General features: G+C 36.9%; 1 protein-coding gene across 24 annotated transcripts in view; it reads left to right on the plus strand.

Annotated features, from left to right (window-relative positions):
* The first annotated feature begins 1,437 nt into the window (after positions 1–1,437).
* The window catches only part of LOC133527280 (tropomyosin-2), a 51,850-nt gene continuing 33,968 nt past the window's right edge, over positions 1,438–19,319 (plus strand). For 12 of the 24 annotated variants that reach the window (XM_061864230.1, XM_061864236.1, XM_061864234.1 and 9 more), the window contains exon 1: positions 16,252–16,986. In XM_061864230.1, coding sequence (XP_061720214.1) covers positions 16,267–16,986 — 720 coding nt within the window. In that variant the 5' untranslated portion in view covers positions 16,252–16,266. Of the gene's footprint in view, positions 1,598–13,669; positions 13,821–14,132; positions 14,259–16,109; positions 16,987–19,319 lie in introns of those variants that run through there. The other 12 variants (XM_061864247.1, XM_061864241.1, XM_061864226.1 and 9 more) reach the window with 6 other exon arrangements.

Raw genomic sequence — 19,319 nt, forward strand, 5'->3', positions numbered from 1 at the left:
ATGAAACTACAATGCATAGAGTTATAGTACTTGGGATTTTTTTTTTGGAAATTTCCACTTCTTTAGGAATATTTTATTTTCATTTCTTAAATGTATTATAGTTTATGTGATTCGGTTCAAATATATTTATTTTTATCTTTTGCAATTGTTTATGTGCTAATGATAAATATACGCTTCGAATACATTTTTCTAGACATTACTTATTCCGAATCTAATCAGCTACCACATGTATTTTTAGGAGCAGTATCAAAATTTTTCAACTTGCTGACTACACTAAAGTTATTTTCGAATAAAGTGACAATTTAATTAAATTTTAACTGACAGTTAAATTAGTAATTTAGCAATTGCGGTAGGTACTTACAACATTCGGATCGGCAATATATCGAAAACAATTTATTGCAGTCTATGGAGCACTTTTTATACATACGCTACGCTAACTACGCTAAAAAAACTCCTACAGCTGTAAATTAAAAGCTGGCAATATTTTTAAATATTGTACTAATATTTGTGAATGTTGAAGATTTCTAAGACTTCATAAGCTAAAAATAATTGCCCTTGTTAGTAAATAATCTTTCTTAATTTTTTACAAATAATTAGGACTGTGTGTGGTGGCGAGAATTTCTAACCGATGATCTGTTTTCGACTTGGGTAAGCGTGACAGTTATCAAACTATCAATTTACGAAAAGTAAATCCGTGTATCAATGTTATGCCAACCAACTAACTACTCTGTGTAATGAAATTTTTACAAAGATTCCTCTGCCATAGCATCTGCGAAACAAAAATCGGCATAATTTTACTCGAGGAATCATTAGGGCACCCTATTAGGGTTGTGGGCATGCCCATCGTGCCCACAACGGTGGATCCGCCCTTGTACGCTGAAGTAGTAGTGTAGTTATCAATTATTTTCCTTGAAGTTAATACAACAATAAAATGATTTGTAGGAAAACCTCAGGTTTTTTCAGGCTGGTTTGTGCTATATTCTACAAAACAGATAATATTAATTAAACGGGAATAGTTATTTGTTTCACAAGGGGGCAAAGTTTTTGTTTGACTGCCCGTAGTTAATTGATACCCGAGTAAGCGAAAGATTCGAAAATTGGAATCTTGACCGTTGCGAGGGTTTCAAGGCACGAGGGTTAAACAGATTTTGCCACCGAATGAAACAACATTTTTCACCACATCAAACCAAATCGATCTTATTCATAAAAGTTAAATACTTAGGACAAACATTGGTTCCGATAATATAAATTACTTTAATTCAACAAACCATACCATTGTATTTTTCTGTAGGTAATCTAAGCAATTGATTTTTTTTTTGTTAAATGGATTTGCGCTGAGAAGAAATAATTGCCATTGCATTTGAAAGCACTGGCTGGCAAATTTCAGAGATATCGAGATTGTATAAATTTCCATCGTAATCAAAGAGAGAGCTTTCTGCAGATCCCAATTGCCAACTTAATCACAATTCGGAAGGCTTTTCTTCACACTTATTCTCGGAGCGGGGAAGAGCCATCTCCTTACGCGGCCGTAAGGCGACACCATCAAGCGCGCGGAGCCAACTCGCCAGTCGCACCACAGCTCGCGTCGACTCGACATGTAAGTAACCGTGCCATAGTGTCCGTGAAAAAAGTGTTTTTTTTTTTTAATTAACGTTTTGGTGGTAAGTAGGTAGTGCAGTGATTCAGGAATTAATAGGATTAAAAAAAATGGTTTTGATTTTTGGACGAGCGATTGTTATGAAAACCTTAAAAGTTATGCGAAATTAGGGCCGGTGTCGATTTTATTATTGCACTAATTGCTTGACATTTAATAAGTATTTAACTTATTAATTTATTTAATATCTATCTATGTATGTATCAACTTATAACCGGTATTTCAGTAATTAGACCGGGAAAGCGGCCAGAAGTTTTGTAATCGCTCGTTCTATTTTTGAATACCGCGGTGCTTGGTTACATTTCGGGCGGCCAATAGAAAACGTCTATGCCGAAGTTTTGCCGCGCTTTTGGCAGCCGGCCAGAACGTCGGCCAATGGCGAGCCAGCGAAGCGGGGGCGCCAGACGCATGCGCGGAGCGGTAGATAAACTTTTTTTCAGCCGAGTTAATTTTAGATGGCAGTAAATCAGGATATCGAGTGGAAATCTTATGAACGAAATATTCTGGATACCTTTAAATCAAATGTACGGGGAAAATATGTATTTAGGTATATCTTAAACGCTTAATTTTCTAGAAATATGTGTATGCTCAATTGAGTAAACAAAACCTAGAACACATAATCCAAAATTATAGTTTTAAGTTGTATGCACTATCGTTATGAATAAATAAATCTATTCTACATTTTAAATAATAATTACTACATTGAAAGTTTAAATGTTTTATAATTTTCGAAGACGACCGGTATCGATCGATATTAGGTACCTATCGATTTTTTTATACATAATTTTTTACGACAACGAACCTAAAGATTTTGACATGAATACATTCTGCCTTGACATAATACTCAACAGGTACGATCACCTTCCCAATTTGGTCAGCACGTTTCATTAAGCCGTAATAAGTCGCGATAAAATCAATGCCCGTTATGGATAACCGTAATGGTGTATTATATACCACTACGTCAATGCCAATAAACAAGCGAAGCGCAAGAAACTTTAGGGATGTCACATATGCGTCCAGCCTTTGAAGATTTTGTGTTGCACACTGTCCCAATAATTGGCACCTTTGAGACGAAAGGGGACGGCATCTTCTCCATATAAGCGAAGTCTCTATATCTTCTTCTCTGGATATTGTCATTATGGAAAATATTTTTACATAATTTGATGTATCCACAGAGGAAAATGAGGACTACGTTTGTATGAAAAGGCGAAATCGCGCGGGTTCTCCACCTTCCTCTTAATCTTAATCCCAAGATTGTCTAGTAAGAAAAATTACAAACGGGCTGTCAACTATTGGCATTAGGCTGTCAAACTCAAACAAATATAACACTTGTTTTTGATGAACTCGAATCTGTAGTCTCTCGAGAAAACTTAATTATTGTAATTGTTTCAATGTAAAACACTTGAAATACCGGAAAATATTTACCCTTGAGGACCGAAGCTAAAGTTAATCGAGGTTGCAATTGCGTCTCGACGCTTTCCTCAATATTAAAATTTATTACATTCTTTGATTGAAATTGAAATACACCTGACCTTAATTTTTCAGATTAAAAGAAACTTCAATGTAATAAATTACTGCCTGTAAAAGGCTATTAATTACGCGTTTATTGCTAAGATTAATTGCATTACAGATTAAATTTTAATAACCCACTCACTATAGGTACGTAGGTATCACCTGTATTATAAATGTGAAAAGTTGTCAAATATTGTTAAAATATTTACAGCGAAATAAACATAAAAATATAGAGTCCCACCAGACAGTGTACTATTTCATAAAATATTTCATAGCCCGTGTCGGATTCATCTTCCGAAGCGAAATTACCATTTACCAACAACGCATTTGGATTTGGACGCACCATTGACCTTAAATCTTGCAGCAGTCCTTAGCTCGAACCAATCAATCTTTTTAATTAGAGCAGAATTTCTAATCGTCCATAACTAAACACAAATAGATATTTGTTAGCTGATAAGTAGCCATTCACTAGGTACTTCTTGGATGGTTGCCAATTGGTGCAGCGTCTTGCGTCAGCACTCCTCAGCAGTCGGCACGAAACAATGAACACATTTAAAGAAAATTTGCATATAATACATAGTAATTTAATTTATTAAATGAATATACATGTATGTATTGCCATTGCCACCGGTCTTTGAAGAAATTTTAATGCCAAATTGTTTAAACTTCACAATCTCAGAAATACAAATGAAATATCAAAAATACTCAATTTTTTTACCTACAATACCTACTTGAAAATTGAAACAAAAATTCAAATCATAGAGAGCGCACTTCACTCTGTCAATAACCTTTTTTATTCTAGAAAGTTTCCAGATTAGTATTTTTATACAATTTTGGTGTTTGACGATCCTTTTGCGAAATTCTTATTATTAAGTTTGACATATCTATAGTAATTCAATGTTTTTTAAGAACAATAATAACTGCATCAATAAATTGCTCTGATATTTAGATTAAGATGATATTTGTAAAATTTGGCAATTTAAAAGTGCTTGTTGCTAAGCCTATTTGAATAAAGAATATATTGATTTTGACTTTAACGCCTAGGTTCTTAGCTACTCTAGCGCTACTCTGGAGAGTTTTGGAACTATTATTTATAGCTGACAGCTGGACACTAGCAACAGTTCTGCCTATGGAGATTTCGTTCCTTACCTCTTACCTTCCATAACTATAATAATAGAATCTTTATCAACATCTTGTGAGTATAACGATAAACATTAACCCCCTTATTCATAAACGTGTACTAAAGTTACGATGCCGCTGATCATCGTTTGTCCCTTTCCATCATACCAATGCATCGGAAAGGGACAAACAATGATCAGCGGCATCGTAACTTTAGTACGCGTTTATAAATAAGGGGGTAAACGTATGCAGATAAACAGACATAATCATAATGCACGCAAGGAATGCAGAAGATGCAATCGTCACGGCATACGGACGTGCTTTTTACTGGACTCGGATAATAATATTTCTTAAACGCGATGGCTATACGATAACGTCGATAACAGTGGTTCTCAATCTTTTATTCACATATTACAATACAATATCTTTATTTCAGAGTATCAGGACCCCATTGATGTATTACATACTTAAGCCTAGTTTATACAAAATGTCACAATAAAAAATAAATATTTATCCTAAATACTAAAATTACACTTAATCTAATAAATACGCTACCCCTTTGACTTGTAGAGCCCAGAAACGGAATATAGGGCAGTCATATTCGTTCGCAATGACTTTTAGAATGCTGTAGTTTTTGTTAGAGTTTACGCTTGACGCTTAAATTGTCAAGATTTTTTATAAGCAGGGGCATAGAACAAATTATCGTCACAGAATAAGTAATAGTATTATCATAGTATCGTGCCTAAAGTCCTGTAAGAACAGAAGAAATAAAAATAAATAGTATAGGACATTATTACACAAATTGACTAAAGTCCCACAGTAAGCTCAATAAGGCTTGTGTTGAGGGTACTTAGACAACGATTTATATAATATATAAATATTTATAAATACTTAAATACATAGAAAACACCCATGACTCAGGAACAAATATCCATGCTCATCACACGAATAAATGCCCTTACCAGGATTTGAACCCGGGACCATCAGCTTAGTAGGCAGGGTCACTACCCACTAGGCCAAACCGGTTGTCGAAGACAGGTCTGTTAGATTTACTTGCTATCTCTCTTTTTTTCTGTATTGTATCCTCGTGGATGAGGGACGTGACGCCTGTGGACACTCTTCACCAGTATTCTCCAAGTAGCTTTATCTTGGGACCGGTGTATGCTAGACTGTAATGTAGTTTTTGTCTCTGAAGTTATTTTATTTGCCCGATGCGTGATTAACTGATTATACATCCATCCCTACGCTTCCGGTCCTGTTCTGCTCAGATGGCCGAAGAAACTATGTACGCGTTGGTTGAATTGTGGAGAGCCTCATTTTAATGTTGAGTTTGTCCAGAAAACAAAAACAATACTCTTGCTATCTTCCTCCATCAAACCCGTTGAAAGAGTTAACATATGATTTGGTGGATTCGAAGGAAGAGGTCGAGTATAAATAAAAATTAGGTTAAAAAATGTTGATTACTCGTATTACCTGCCTGAATCATTTTAGGTATTTCCTCTGGAGGAACCAGTGTAATTTCTTGTCTATACTTGGCATTGTAAGAACCGTTTGAAAACCATTGCGGAAACCGGTCCGGCGTTAGTCCCGTGATTTAAAGCTTATGACATTCCTTCTCAACTTCTCAGTTCTCACCAATGTTTACTATTATGTATGTACAATAAGCTGCAGAATTATGTGACCCCCCCTTCCCCTGCAAACAGATATGCGGGGGTCACTTAACTCTGCAGCTTATTGTACAATTAAGCTCCTGCCAGACACTTCGCGAAAAAAAACTTTCTTTCCCTTTTTTACCCAATTTGGAGTTACATTTCAAAAATTCTTTTTTTATGATATTTACATAATTTGAGGAATATCAAAGATCTTCTTTTGAAGAGTTAGTAGTATTAGTATCTCAGTAACGGAATTATTGTACCTTTATTTTTATATCCCGAAAAGGATATTTCGATAGCCTACATTTTATAACATTGGTAAATAACGGAATAATTGACTAGTAAATTAAATTATCAGAGTTTAGTTGACACCTGTTAAGTAAACTTCTAATTTCTAATGAGGCATTTGAGCGCAATTTAGTGATTTCAAAAATTCCGATTTTTGTGATATCAAAAGGTCAGATTTCAAAAACAAAGCTTAAAATCTTCTTACTTTACCGTTCGAAGGTACCAATAAAAAATTTATCAGTTTAAAATATTTGCTCATATTCCATTTACACGCTGTATAACGGTAAAAGTTATTCTGAATATGTTGGTATTTACATGTTATTCGATTTGTTGTGACCTAAACATAAACTAAACCTGCGTTCATATGTCAGCTAAATACTATAATGAATTAATGGTTGATTGTTCGATTGTCCCAATTTGTCCAACCGATTTGTCGTTTTACAAGTTACAAGGCACAAAATTGGTATAAAAGCACGATTATGGGGTTGCCCGGTTTGGTTGCAGGTTTTACCTGTCAATTGTTTTCTGTGACCGATGCTAGAGTTTTAAGTAGACCTAAATCATAGAGGTATAATAAGTATATAGATGAAATGGAAGACCCGGCAGATGACCGAACGAGATGCTCTTATGGAACATTCAGCAGGAGTAGCAGAGAAAGCGCTATGATTGTTTGTCCTTGTCACAGTTTCATTTTTTTATTTCCCACCGTAAATTTTAGTATGGCTTATGGTGGGTAACAAATAACCCGACCAAATTACGTAGGTTGTTTTTGGTATGTTGTCAGGAATGTTAAAACGTGTTTTTAATTTGACGCATTGCTTATGTTCTGTTCCTTACTGGCGCACGCATATAGCACATTTGATATTTTGGAATGGTGACGGAATAATTTTGCACGAATTGCTTTAATTATCAGTATAAAAGTACTATCATTTAAACATGACAATTTATGTTACATTAAAAATTTAACACTTCAGAACTACCTATTACAATTATTTTTTTAATTTGAAATGCATAACGCTAATATTCAAGTCGCGCCGGCGATCTACTGGCTTCAATGACATTGTAACAGTTTTTCGATCAGGTCGCGTGTCCGTCTTACGAATTTTCAATCTGACGAATCTGTCGGTCACGTAATCTGTCGCGAGTTTAACATTTTTTCCCCATCACAAAAAGTGCACAGCGCCGCTAAAGAAGTTTTCACTTCAAAACATAATTATAAATAATGAATCATTGATAAAACATTGGTTATTGGAATGTATGAAGAAATCAGCCCGCTGCCGCTACCTCCGAGCTCCGAGTGGTGACCAATGTGACCATCCTGTTTTCTTTTTGTAGTTGACTCACGGTTCAAATTGCTTTCTCGTGAATCATCTCCGTTCACTGCATATTTAGCGGAAAAATTTAATTGTTCAGGTATTTTATGTTCTCATAATGCCGAAGGACTTATTCATAAAAGTGACGTTTTAATTCAAAGTGTTACAATTCTTCTCTTAAAAGCCTGTTGGGACAGTGGAGTTGGCCGGTCTAAGTATTTAACAGATGGCGCCACGCGCCAGCATTAGATTTACGTGTTTCGTCTTACGAATAGTGTCAAACTGGATGCTAGTCCTTTCAGCCAAATCTCTTAGAACTAAACTAGAGACAGGTAAAAAGTATAATCCTATACTGGTTGCCATCTATACAAACCTTTGACACTTTTGACAGGTACCAACCCCATTGAACCTACCTTATGGACAACAGTAAATTAAATACCTAATGGAATAATAACATTATTTAACTAAGATTAAGATAAGTAACGAGGTAAGAGTCCGCAGCAGGCTCGGTTCTCCATACAAACGTAGTTACGCTCTCATTTCAAAACGACTAGCTAGATTGCTCTGAAACTTGGTACTTACAATAGACAATAGGGTAAGGTATAATTAGTTTATGAACGTTCAGATATCGTAGTTTAAAAAATACAGCGAATTTAAAATTTTCATAGGTAACAGTCAGCATCAAAACTAGCGGATCAAACAAGGTTTCAAAAGTATCTACCATTCTGAAACAGCTTAACAAAATGTGGTGGTTTTGAATGTAAATTTTAGAGATTTATCTATATTTGGAAAAGTTATCCGGAATATCAGATACTTTTCGCGCGTTGTTTCATCCGCTACTAGTCATGCTGACTGTACAAAAGTCGTTTTTGCTCTGTTTCGTTTGTTTTATAAGGTGGAGCTATATAAAGTTTAAATAAACTAATTTTAGCCCCAGGTATACCTCATGTCATTATATGTGCAAAGTTTCGTTACAATCCAACACGTAGTTTTAAAATGAGAACGTAACTGTTTATATAGGAAAGTGAAATTCCGCCGAGCTTGCCGGGGACTCTTAAGCCAAACCTCATGGAACAAAACTAGAGACAGGTAAAACCTATGCTAGTTACCATCTAGGTATACGAAATTACAAATCATTGACAGTTGCTAACCTACCTTAGGGACAAATAAATAAATAAATTCTTGGTTGAAAATATTTTATTTACAATAACAATATACATAATGGATATATACAGATGATTACTATAATTAGCTTATGTCTAAAATAGGCCCTTGAGGCATCGTACCAAGGACGCTGGCGGCCTCGTTGTATCGCAATACTGATACGTTGTGCGAGGAAGCCGCCAGCTCTTCGGTCACCAGTTACGTTAACAAGACGTTTCGCGATTTCTCTAAAAGAAAAGGTTAAAGGTTTTAGGTTAAGATAAGTATAACAAGGTTATACTTATCTTAACCTTATAACAAGGTTAACGACTAATATTTCACTTTCTTACTGAGAAAACTGCAGTGGGTGCACGGTGGGCCGCTACCCCTTTATTGGTTTCATTTGTTACGGATGACCTTGCTCTCTCAACCGACTTTATAACATAACAAATTAAAACTTATTAACCCAATCAAAATCATTTCAAAATATAATCTTATTAATCTTGCGACCAGATTTCAAATAAAAAAAAAAATCGGCTGTTTAAAAACAATAGAATGTGGTTAGAAGCAATCATCGTGTTACCTACCGTTCTAGTGCTATGAAAGAATTAGATGCCATTCCAGTCCTTGCATTTACAAGCCATTTATACCAAGATTTTAATAGCCAGTATAAATTGATCCCTAGGCTTATAGCATTTCAAGCAAGTTTATACCACGAGGGCTGGCAAATTGGAGCTCAACGAGGGTGCGGAGTGTTAGGGCCGGCAACGCGCATGTAACTCCTCTGGATTTGCAGGCGTACATAAGCTACGGAGACTGTACCAACAGGCGGGCCGTATGCTTATTTGCCACCGACGTTGTATAAAAAAATCCTTACAATAGGGGATATTACGCAAAACTCTGCGTAGGGGGCACCACTACCACATACTGAAGGCCTCCCGCAAAACACGCAAATAAAAAAAAGTTATCTGCCTCTCATGCATATTCGAGCGTTAGAGAGGCAGATAACTAAATTTCACGTTCCGCGGTAGGCCTCTGTAAACAAACCTCAAGTTACTCTAAGTTATGGTTTCATAAATATAAAATAAAAGTAAAAGCTTACAATATGTGCTAGTGCTGCTCTCTGGCGGCAAAACATTGCAGTAATACCCCCTATTAGACAATCGAAATAAACAAAGGTACAGATATCAAACGCGCTCGCTAAAATTACAGAATAACTTACGCATTACGCACCTGTAATAAAATGTTAAATCCAGTATATTTTACGATTTTCGAATGTTATTGTACCTATTAAGCAGGGTAGATACTTATTGGAGATACATGCTAAAAAGTACGCTTAATACCTACCTCTCTATCGCTTAAGAATGACTTATGTTAGTCAAAAGGTCAAAGGTCAGTCAAGTGTAAAAATATAGGTGTACGCATCTTACTCAAAAATATGTCCCATAGCATCTTATTCCAGTGTAATAAGAGCGTAGTACCATATTTATGAGACGATTCTCTCGATACATATTTTTGCAGCTGACTGGTCAACCCCACATTGGCTTTGGTTGTGAAGCTCGGTAGCTTGTCAATAGCCTAGGTGTTTAACCTCTGCCGACAATCGTAGCAAAAACTTAATCGTTTGTTAAGTTTGTTCTCATAGTTTGCATTGGATTCTTACGGTGGAATTTTAATTGAGTGCAATCTTAAATGAAGTTTTGGAAAAACATTAATTTAAGTGTTGTTGTAGATATAGGGTAAAGGCACCAGTAGTCAGCCTTTTTACGAAATTTCTATGTTCAAGATCGTCTCATTTGCCCACTAATTGACCAATAAGAATTGTTAATGTTTTTTTTCTTCACTCATTTAATAAAGTATACTTTTTATAAAGAATAAAACGTTTTTTTAATTTAGCTTTTGGAAATATTTCATTAAATATTATGAAAGGGCCTTTTTGCCAGTAATCAGCCCCCTGTATACCAATAGACAGCCTTTAAGTACCCAGTGTCCAGCCATCCCATTTTAACGGCTGACTATCGGGTTCTCAGTTCCGTGATCCCAGTGTCTAGTAGTCAGCCACAGGTTGACTACTGGGTATTTGATGTATTTCAATCAAATAAAGTCATAATAATGTAAATATTTAAAGGTGCTTGATTAAACGACTGACATTACATTTGAAAATTAAAAATGTCTTGAAACCTATGGTCAGCCTCCCTCGGCTGACTTCTGGGTTTACGACCTTTTTAAAATTACTGCCTCAAACCCAGTAGTCGGCCAGGGGAGGCTGAGGCTGAGGGGATTGGATTTTGTACAAAAAAGTAGTTCCCATTAGGCAGCCCCCTTCAAAATGTTACTTTAATATGGATTTATATTTATTTTTTACGTTTTCCAGATAGATTAAGTATTAATTATGTGAAACAGTGCACATTCTTTTAACAAAATATCACGATTCGGCTGCTAACGTCTGATCAAAATATCATGTGACGCTCCAAAAAAAATGGCGCATATCACATATCCCTTCATATCCGAAAACATCACTTCTTTTAAGTAGTGTTGTGGTTTATGATAGACAATTATTTTAAGAATTAAGTTATTTTTCAATTCATAGTTTATCAATCTATAATATTACCTACTTTTGGCATGAAAATCTGTAAAACTTTGATAATTACAACCAAAAATAAGCAAAAAAGGCTGACCACTGGTGCATGGCTGAGCACTGGTGCCTTTACCCTAGCTTCGCCAACCATCTGACAGTTTTATAATTTTAAAGAATATTTTTCTTACAATCATTTAACTAATATAAAATGTACATATTATCTTCAAAATAGGTATACTACCCTCGGCTTGAATACTCAAATGTTAAAATAAACATTTTCAACATTATCAACGGTTACATTTTCGACGACCGGTTTGGCCTAGTGGGTAGTGACCCTGCCTACGAAGCTGATGGTCCCGGGTTCAAATCCTGGTAAGGGCATTTGTTCGTGTGATGAGCATGGATATTTGTTCCTGAGTCATGGGTGTTTTCTATGTATTTAAGTATTTATACATATTTATATATTATATATATCGTTGTCTAAGTACCCTCAACACAAGCCTTATTGAGCTTACTGTGGGACTTAGTCAATTTGTGTAATAATGTCCTATAAATATTTATTTAAATATTTATTTATTTTTGGGCTACTTTGAAAAAAAAATATATATATATACGCCTCCACCTCTCTGTCCAAACCTCAGATCGCTAGGCCACGAATACCGAAATTCGCATGTTGCTGGCATCTTTCTCTGTCACTATAATTACGTCTAAATTGGAGTAAAAGAGTAATTGTTCGCGGTAGGTCCCCAGCAACGACCGCCGACCCTACTCAACCGAACAAGCGTGAGTTATGGTTTGCAACGGCTCGGTCAAGTTTCAAGATCAACGCACCCGAGCTAAAAATAACCCGCCATTTTAAAATTATTTTACATTTCTTAACTGAGAGTTTGAAAGTAAGGAGTAGGTAGGTAGGTAGGAAAAGGAATCGTTGTTCTTAGCGGTAAATACGGACCGTAAATTAAATGGTCAGCTTTATATTTTTTTACTTATGCTTACAGTGTTACACCGCGAGTAGGTATTTAATTTTTTTTTTATACTACGTCGGTGGCAAACAAGCATACGGCCTGCCTGATGGTAAGCAATCTCCGTAGCCTATGTACACCTGCAACTCCAGAGGAGTTACATGCGCGTTGCCGACCCTAACCCCACCCCCCTCGTTGAGCTCTGGCAATCTTACTCACCGGCAGGAACACAACACTATGAGTAGGGTCAAGTGTTATTTGGCTGCGGTTTTCTGTAAGGTGGAGGTACTTCCCCAGTTGGGCTCTGCTCTAGATCTGGAATGACATCTGCTGTGCTGTGCCCTACCACACAAGGCGAGATGACATTCACATTGCCCATACCTCTCTTTTGGACGTAGTTTAAGGACATACCCGGGTCCGATAACTCGACAGAATTTAAATTACGTATTTCTGGCCGTATATCTATTACCTGTAATTATTATATAATTTTCCAACATACCTAGATTTAATTACGCCATATTTTTTAGGTATTAATTTTAGTCTTGTAGGTAGTTTTAATTTAGGTTACATTTACATTTTATTCTAAGTGTATTTAAGTGTGTTCTTGGTTTGAATTAAAACACTACCATCATCTATCATCATCTAAGTAAAAATTATGTTAGCTCACTTGTGCCATAGATGTTGGCGTGAGTGTCATATGTTTGTATCGCATATTTATTTACAATAACAATGTACATATTAATGGATGTATACAGAGTATTACAGAGGATTACTATAAGTAACTAGCTTAAGTCTAAAATAGGCCCATGAGGCATTGTATCAAGTACCTAATGCTGGCGGCATTTCCTCGTTGTGTCGAAATAATGATAGGTACATTGTGCGAGGAAGCCGCCAGCTCTTCGGTCACCATTAACTGATGTAAATGTAAAGGATTTAAGCAGGTATTGTCACGAACAGGCATAAAATGCATTCCTTTCAAACATTCCGTTGGATTACCGTTTTAAAGAAGATTAGAGACCAGTTCCATTTAATAACAATAAGATGTCGATTTAACTAGTTTACTGTACTACCTTTCTTACCTAATGCATTGTGACGCAGCAAGGTTTTGGGTCAAACACATTTTAGAACAAATTCTGTGGACAAAACCATAATAGTTAACAACTCTGACATTCATATCCCGTTTTACTTATTTCAGCCGCAAGTATATCCCGCCTGTAAGGGTGCAGCGTAAATAGCTTTAGATAACTTTGCGATGTCTACAGGAAAGAAGTCATAATGTATTATTAAATTTATAACTACTTGATGAACCTAAATATTTTGATTCGTGTTACTTTAAGTAGAAACACCTGTTAGTCATAGATATTCGTTGTTTACTAAAAATCGACTGAAAACCCACTAAAAACCGAATCTATGGGCCAAAATATTAAATTTATTTCCCTTGTCCATAGACTTTGACCCAGGGAATAGACCAAACAAACCGCCGCCATGGACGCGATCAAGAAGAAGATGCAGGCGATGAAGCTGGAGAAGGACAACGCGCTGGACCGCGCGCTCATGTGCGAGCAGCAGGCCAAGGATGCCAACCTTCGCGCTGAGAAGGTAAAGCTTATTCTTGGAGAAGATATGGCGATGGATAGAAAAGGAAGGACGCTAGACCGGGTGCTGTGCAAAATATCGAGAAAATAAAGAAATATAACTACCTACCATTAAAACCATATATGTATGTTATTATTGATTTCCTGATATTTCACACTTTAAAATACTTCACGTTAATAAAAAAATTGGAAACACATGTCGTGCTCGCGAGATGATAAAAAGTTTTTACCTCCCTATATTATATGGCAGTGTCTGATGTACATAGAAGAAGTAGATTATATATCAATTCCGGTTCTAATAAAATTCTCCCCACAGGCCGAGGAGGAGGCTCGCCAGCTCCAGAAGAAGATCCAGGCCATTGAGAACGACCTTGACCAGACCCAGGAGTCCCTCATGCAGGTCAACGGCAAGCTGGAGGAGAAGGAGAAGGCTCTGCAGAACGTGAGTACATCGTATACAATATGACCTAACAGAGATTTTAACCATAGATATCGAGGATTGGAAAAGTTAGTTAGAGTGCAAATAATTTGCAATGACAAAAGTGTGGCAATGTCATCATTATGTTAAATTGATAAAAATATGACGTTACTGCCACTTACCTCACTTTGTTCTGTTCAAGTTAAGATGCAAAGTTGCAAAATTAGGTTAGACAGACTTTATGACATTATAGGGGATAAAATAAATAAAAATAAATATTATAGGACATTATTACACAAATTGACTAAGTCCCACAGTAAGCTCAATAAGGCTTGTGTTGAGGGTACTTAGACAACGATATATATAATATATAAATATTTATAAATACTTAAATACATAGAAAACACCCATAAATCATCACACGAATAAATGCCCTTACCAGGATTTGAACCCGGAACCATTGGCTTCGTAGGCAGGGTCACTATACCCACTAGGCCAGACTGGTCGTCAAAGAAAAAAAGATAAAGATAGTTTATTTTCCAAGTAGGCATATTGCAATGCGCTTTTGAACGTCAAATAAAGCTACGCCGGCTCTAACCCTACACCTCTGAACCGAGCAGATTTAAATCCCTCCTAAATTGTAGGAGGGTATCCCTATATGCGACCGGCAAGGCAAGAAAAACGCCGGGACACATTTTTTTTAATATGATAGAAATGCTACTCTATGTTACGATATTATCGCAAACTTAACAAATCGATCTAATGCGATATACCTATCGGTGTGAGATGGGATGTAACTTATGTCACCTTATTTAGGTAAAACCATTAAACCAGGGTTGGTATCTGGTCTGGTTATTCGCACCAATCCGTTGTATTTATTAGGAATATTGGGTATGTGATAAAGACAACACAAAATGTCGAGAGGTTTTAGAAATAGGTAGAAGAATAACTTTGTATACCATGAATTGAATGTCTCAAAATGATACCTAATTAGGTATATCTTGTCTTTTTTATTACATACACGATAAAAACTCATTCATTGTCCAAGTCTCAGACGTCAAGAAGTAATGTTTAGGTTTTAAACACGGAACATTAATTCTTGTACTTGTTTCACAATTTTCGCCGTAGTAAAATATTGTAAGTTTGATCGAAATTGTTGGAGTCGTTTCCGAAAACCCGGTTACAAAGTATGTACATGACATCAAAATAATGTTAAGAACTTGTTTAATTCATATTTACGATGCATTGCATGTGTGTTTGTTCAGCTGGCTATTATGTCGATTTAAGTTACGTACTTTGAGTTTACCTACCTACTTTATGAATAGGTAGAGGTAGCATAAGATCATATTAGAGTTGAGGAAATAGATGAAATACTCGAAACAACAGTCGCAAGTCAAATAAATTTCTTGTGCCATTATTTTATATAATTAAATATTGCGGGTAGTTAGGTTGTTTCGTTTATTGTTTTTATCATAATCAGAAAGCACATGGCTAAACGAACGTAGACTCTAATGTTAAACGGATAAAAACGTTCGCTCTATTTCTTTCGATGACAATGAAATGACGCTGGATGACAGAAGCAAAATTGTTTGCCAGCTACCGACTTTCAGTGTTTAGTAGTAGTTATAAGATGCCGTTCGGTGCATAACGTAGTTTAATACGCGCTCCAGGGGGGCTAGATACACTCGCGGGGTTATTTTCAGCGCCTGACACCTAATATGGCCCCGATGCCCGGTGTTTCGGTAAAAATAGACGCGCCCACTTCGACGTGCCTTTTGAATGAGTGAGATTTCTAACGAGGCAATCAATCGCTTTGATTGAGTGATTGAATTATTTAAAGTAATAATTTCACATAATTTACCTCTTTAAACATCAATCTGCCATAATGTATTTCGGTAAAACTACTTGAAACGTTCTAAATAAGAACAGTTTATTTAGTATCAACAACGGAAGTTTTTAGAACTCGCGCGCTATAGTGTAAACAAAAAGTTTCCGCTCGGTCGGTAAAGCAGATCGGAAATTTAAACAAAAGATGGCAGCAGAGTGGCGACGACAGCGCCGCGGGCGGCGAGACGATGCAGACGCCAGTCAACATGGCGGCCGCGGCCGCCTGAGCCAGCGCGGCCGGAGCGCGCCGAGAGCAGAAATGTCCGCGTCCGCGCCCCACGCCCACGGACGCACCCCCGTGCGGCGCAGGGGGCACCAACACCACCCGCGGCTCCGGGGCGATCGCGCGCCCGCCCCCACAAACGTGAACACTGATCCGTCCAAACAAGTGACCTTACACAGTCAAACAGACGATGTTGTGCCTTGTGTCAATAGTGTTAGTGAATCTCAACAAGTGACAAGGACGAACGGTGACGATACACTTTCGAATCGAAACGTAATAGAGGAATTTTCGAATATTGACGATGAAGATGAATTTGATAAAATAATAGCGAGCGTAGAATTGCGCGATAGTTCGGACGATGATTTTTCTAATAAAGAAGAGAGATCAGCGGGAGACGGTGCGGAGGTGCCCGCGCTCACAGATGCGTCAGACGATGATCCGGAGACGGCGGAGCTGGCCCGGCTGCGGTGCACCAGCGTGTGCACAGAAGTGTTGGCGGAGCGCGAAAGCCGTAGGCGGCGACGCTGCGCTGACTACCCGGGCCTGGCCTTCGGCAGCTCAATATTTTCATCGGACACGATGATGAAATTTTCTATCATCAAGAATGAATTGCAGAATATCAAGAACACCGCTTTGAAAAGGGTAATGTCCTATATTATTTGAGTTATCGGTGGGCCGCGCTTGTGAGTTGAGCGGCCAACTGCGCCAGAACTATTTATATACGCGTTCAGGCGGAATGTTGACGCTGAACGGGGTGGTGAGCATCACTCGCATCCGATCAGCTGAGCCTGACATTTAGTTTGACATGTTTACGCTTAGTACTGCATTGATATTCGCCAGATGTCGCTGCTGTCGTCGCGACCACGTGGCCTGATGCTTGATTACACTTTATAAATAATCGAGAATCGGAGTTTTTAAATGCTGTAATGAATTCATTGAATTTGATTTAAATGATCAGGACTTCTGATTTCTGCGAATTTATTAACTAGGCGTTTTTCATTTATTTTATCTCGAAGATTCTCAAGTGCTCTGGTATTTAGAATCTGACAAGAGCTAATCTGATAAGATCTCTCTGTGCTACTTAGATAAAACATCCTAACTTCAGACACACCGAGATCAAGTTCATCTTTGTGTCTTTTTAATATAATTGCTTAAAATTCTTAATGTTTCAAATCATATGCCATGGGGTCCTCTAATTAATGTGCAATTTCTACTTTCTTTATATTTTTATAATGATTAAATACATTTCAATTTAATAATGGCTTGGTAACAGGAGGCTGCATAGTTGTGTGTGGGCAGAGAACTTTCTAAATTATTCAACATTACATACTCAATGTGCAGTTGTAAATGCCACTTCTTTACCCGAAGGTTGAGGAAGTCAATTTACACAACAGTTATACATTTTCATTACATAGCTACTTAGTTTTTCACTTAGTGATTTGCTTAAAATTATTTTTTTATATTAAATAACTTACATTACATAGGAGCGCCTCACCTTTTTCTGAGATACTAGTTGTAACCAAAGATAGGTATCAGAGATGCTAAACTCTAACAACACAGAAATAAGTACAACATGTTTATTAGATAATTGTCAGTCATAAGTTCACACAGTTTAATACATCATCATCTTCCTCATGTTGCCCTCGCATTTTGCCACAGCTCATGGGAGCCTGGGCTCTGCTTGGTAACTAATCCCAAGAATTGGAATTTTTAGTTTCTACGAAAGTGACTGCCATCTGACTTTCCAAGCCAGAGGGTAAACGTTTTCCTTCACTGAAAAGTGACTGGTAAATATCAAATGATATTTCTACATAAGTTCCGATAAACTCATTGGTTTGGGGTTAGAACCTGCAACCTCCGGATTGCAAATTGCATGCGCTTATGCTAGGCCACCCGCTTCTTTTAACTAGTTTAATAGAATCCCTACTAATATTCTTAATATGACAGTAAGTGTCTGTCTGTGTAAGGGTCTGTCTGTACTTCTACATGTTTAACTGCTGAAGTGATTTGATGAAATTTGGTATTGCAATAATTGGAGGTCCGCAAAGGATTTAGGGTATTTTAATGCACAAAAAACTAAGAAAAATGTACATACACATGGTATTACTGAGAAGACAGTTTGTAATATTCTGAACCGCTTACAGATAAACATTGTTGACCTTAGTTTTTTTTTATACCACGGTGGCAAACAAGCATACGGCCCACATGATGGTAAGCAGTCACCGTAGCGTCCAGAGGTGTGACATGCGCGTTGCCGACCCTTTAAAAACCTGTACTCTCCTTTTTTAAGAACACATTCCCGCAGAATTCTTGCTGTTTCGTATGGTGGGTTCTGAGATTTCAGGCGGTGCTTTGGTTGGTGTAGGAACTCTTGATGGACGGGTAGGTTATGTCACGTCTGACAATATCGATCAGAAGTATCCGAACAAAGTTCCAAAAATATGTATACACAACCTTATTGCCCATATATTAAGGTGTATACATATTTTTGGCACTTTGTCGTCCGTATGTATATTTTCAGACGTGGCCGTACTCTGTGCCTTGGTACATGAATAATTAAATAAATTAGTCATGCTATGCAGTGGATAACACTGGACTACTTAATAAATGGGTAATTAATGAGAAATTCCTATAAATCTCATATGGTTGAAACCAGTTCTGCATTAATGATTGTCTAATTATATCTTGACATAATAACAAATATTATAGATAACATAAATTATGAACAATATGTATTATTTTAGTTTAAGCTACAAAAACAATTTTTCCATCTTAATATACTTGATGAAAGGCAGCCTCAATGTTAGTAGGCATTTTGTACTTGGCAACTATCAGGCTAAACACATATTGTACCAAGTTGAAGAGTCCTAGTCCTACCTACATTATTTTTGTGTCAGAGAATGTTAATTCCTTTACACCCTTGCTTCTATTCTTTTTCTCATTATTTTTTGGTATATTTGCAAAGAAGCAGAAGC

The sequence above is a fragment of the Cydia pomonella genome, chromosome 17 (genome assembly GCF_033807575.1).
Source record: "Cydia pomonella isolate Wapato2018A chromosome 17, ilCydPomo1, whole genome shotgun sequence".
Lineage (NCBI taxonomy): Eukaryota > Metazoa > Arthropoda > Insecta > Lepidoptera > Tortricidae > Cydia > Cydia pomonella.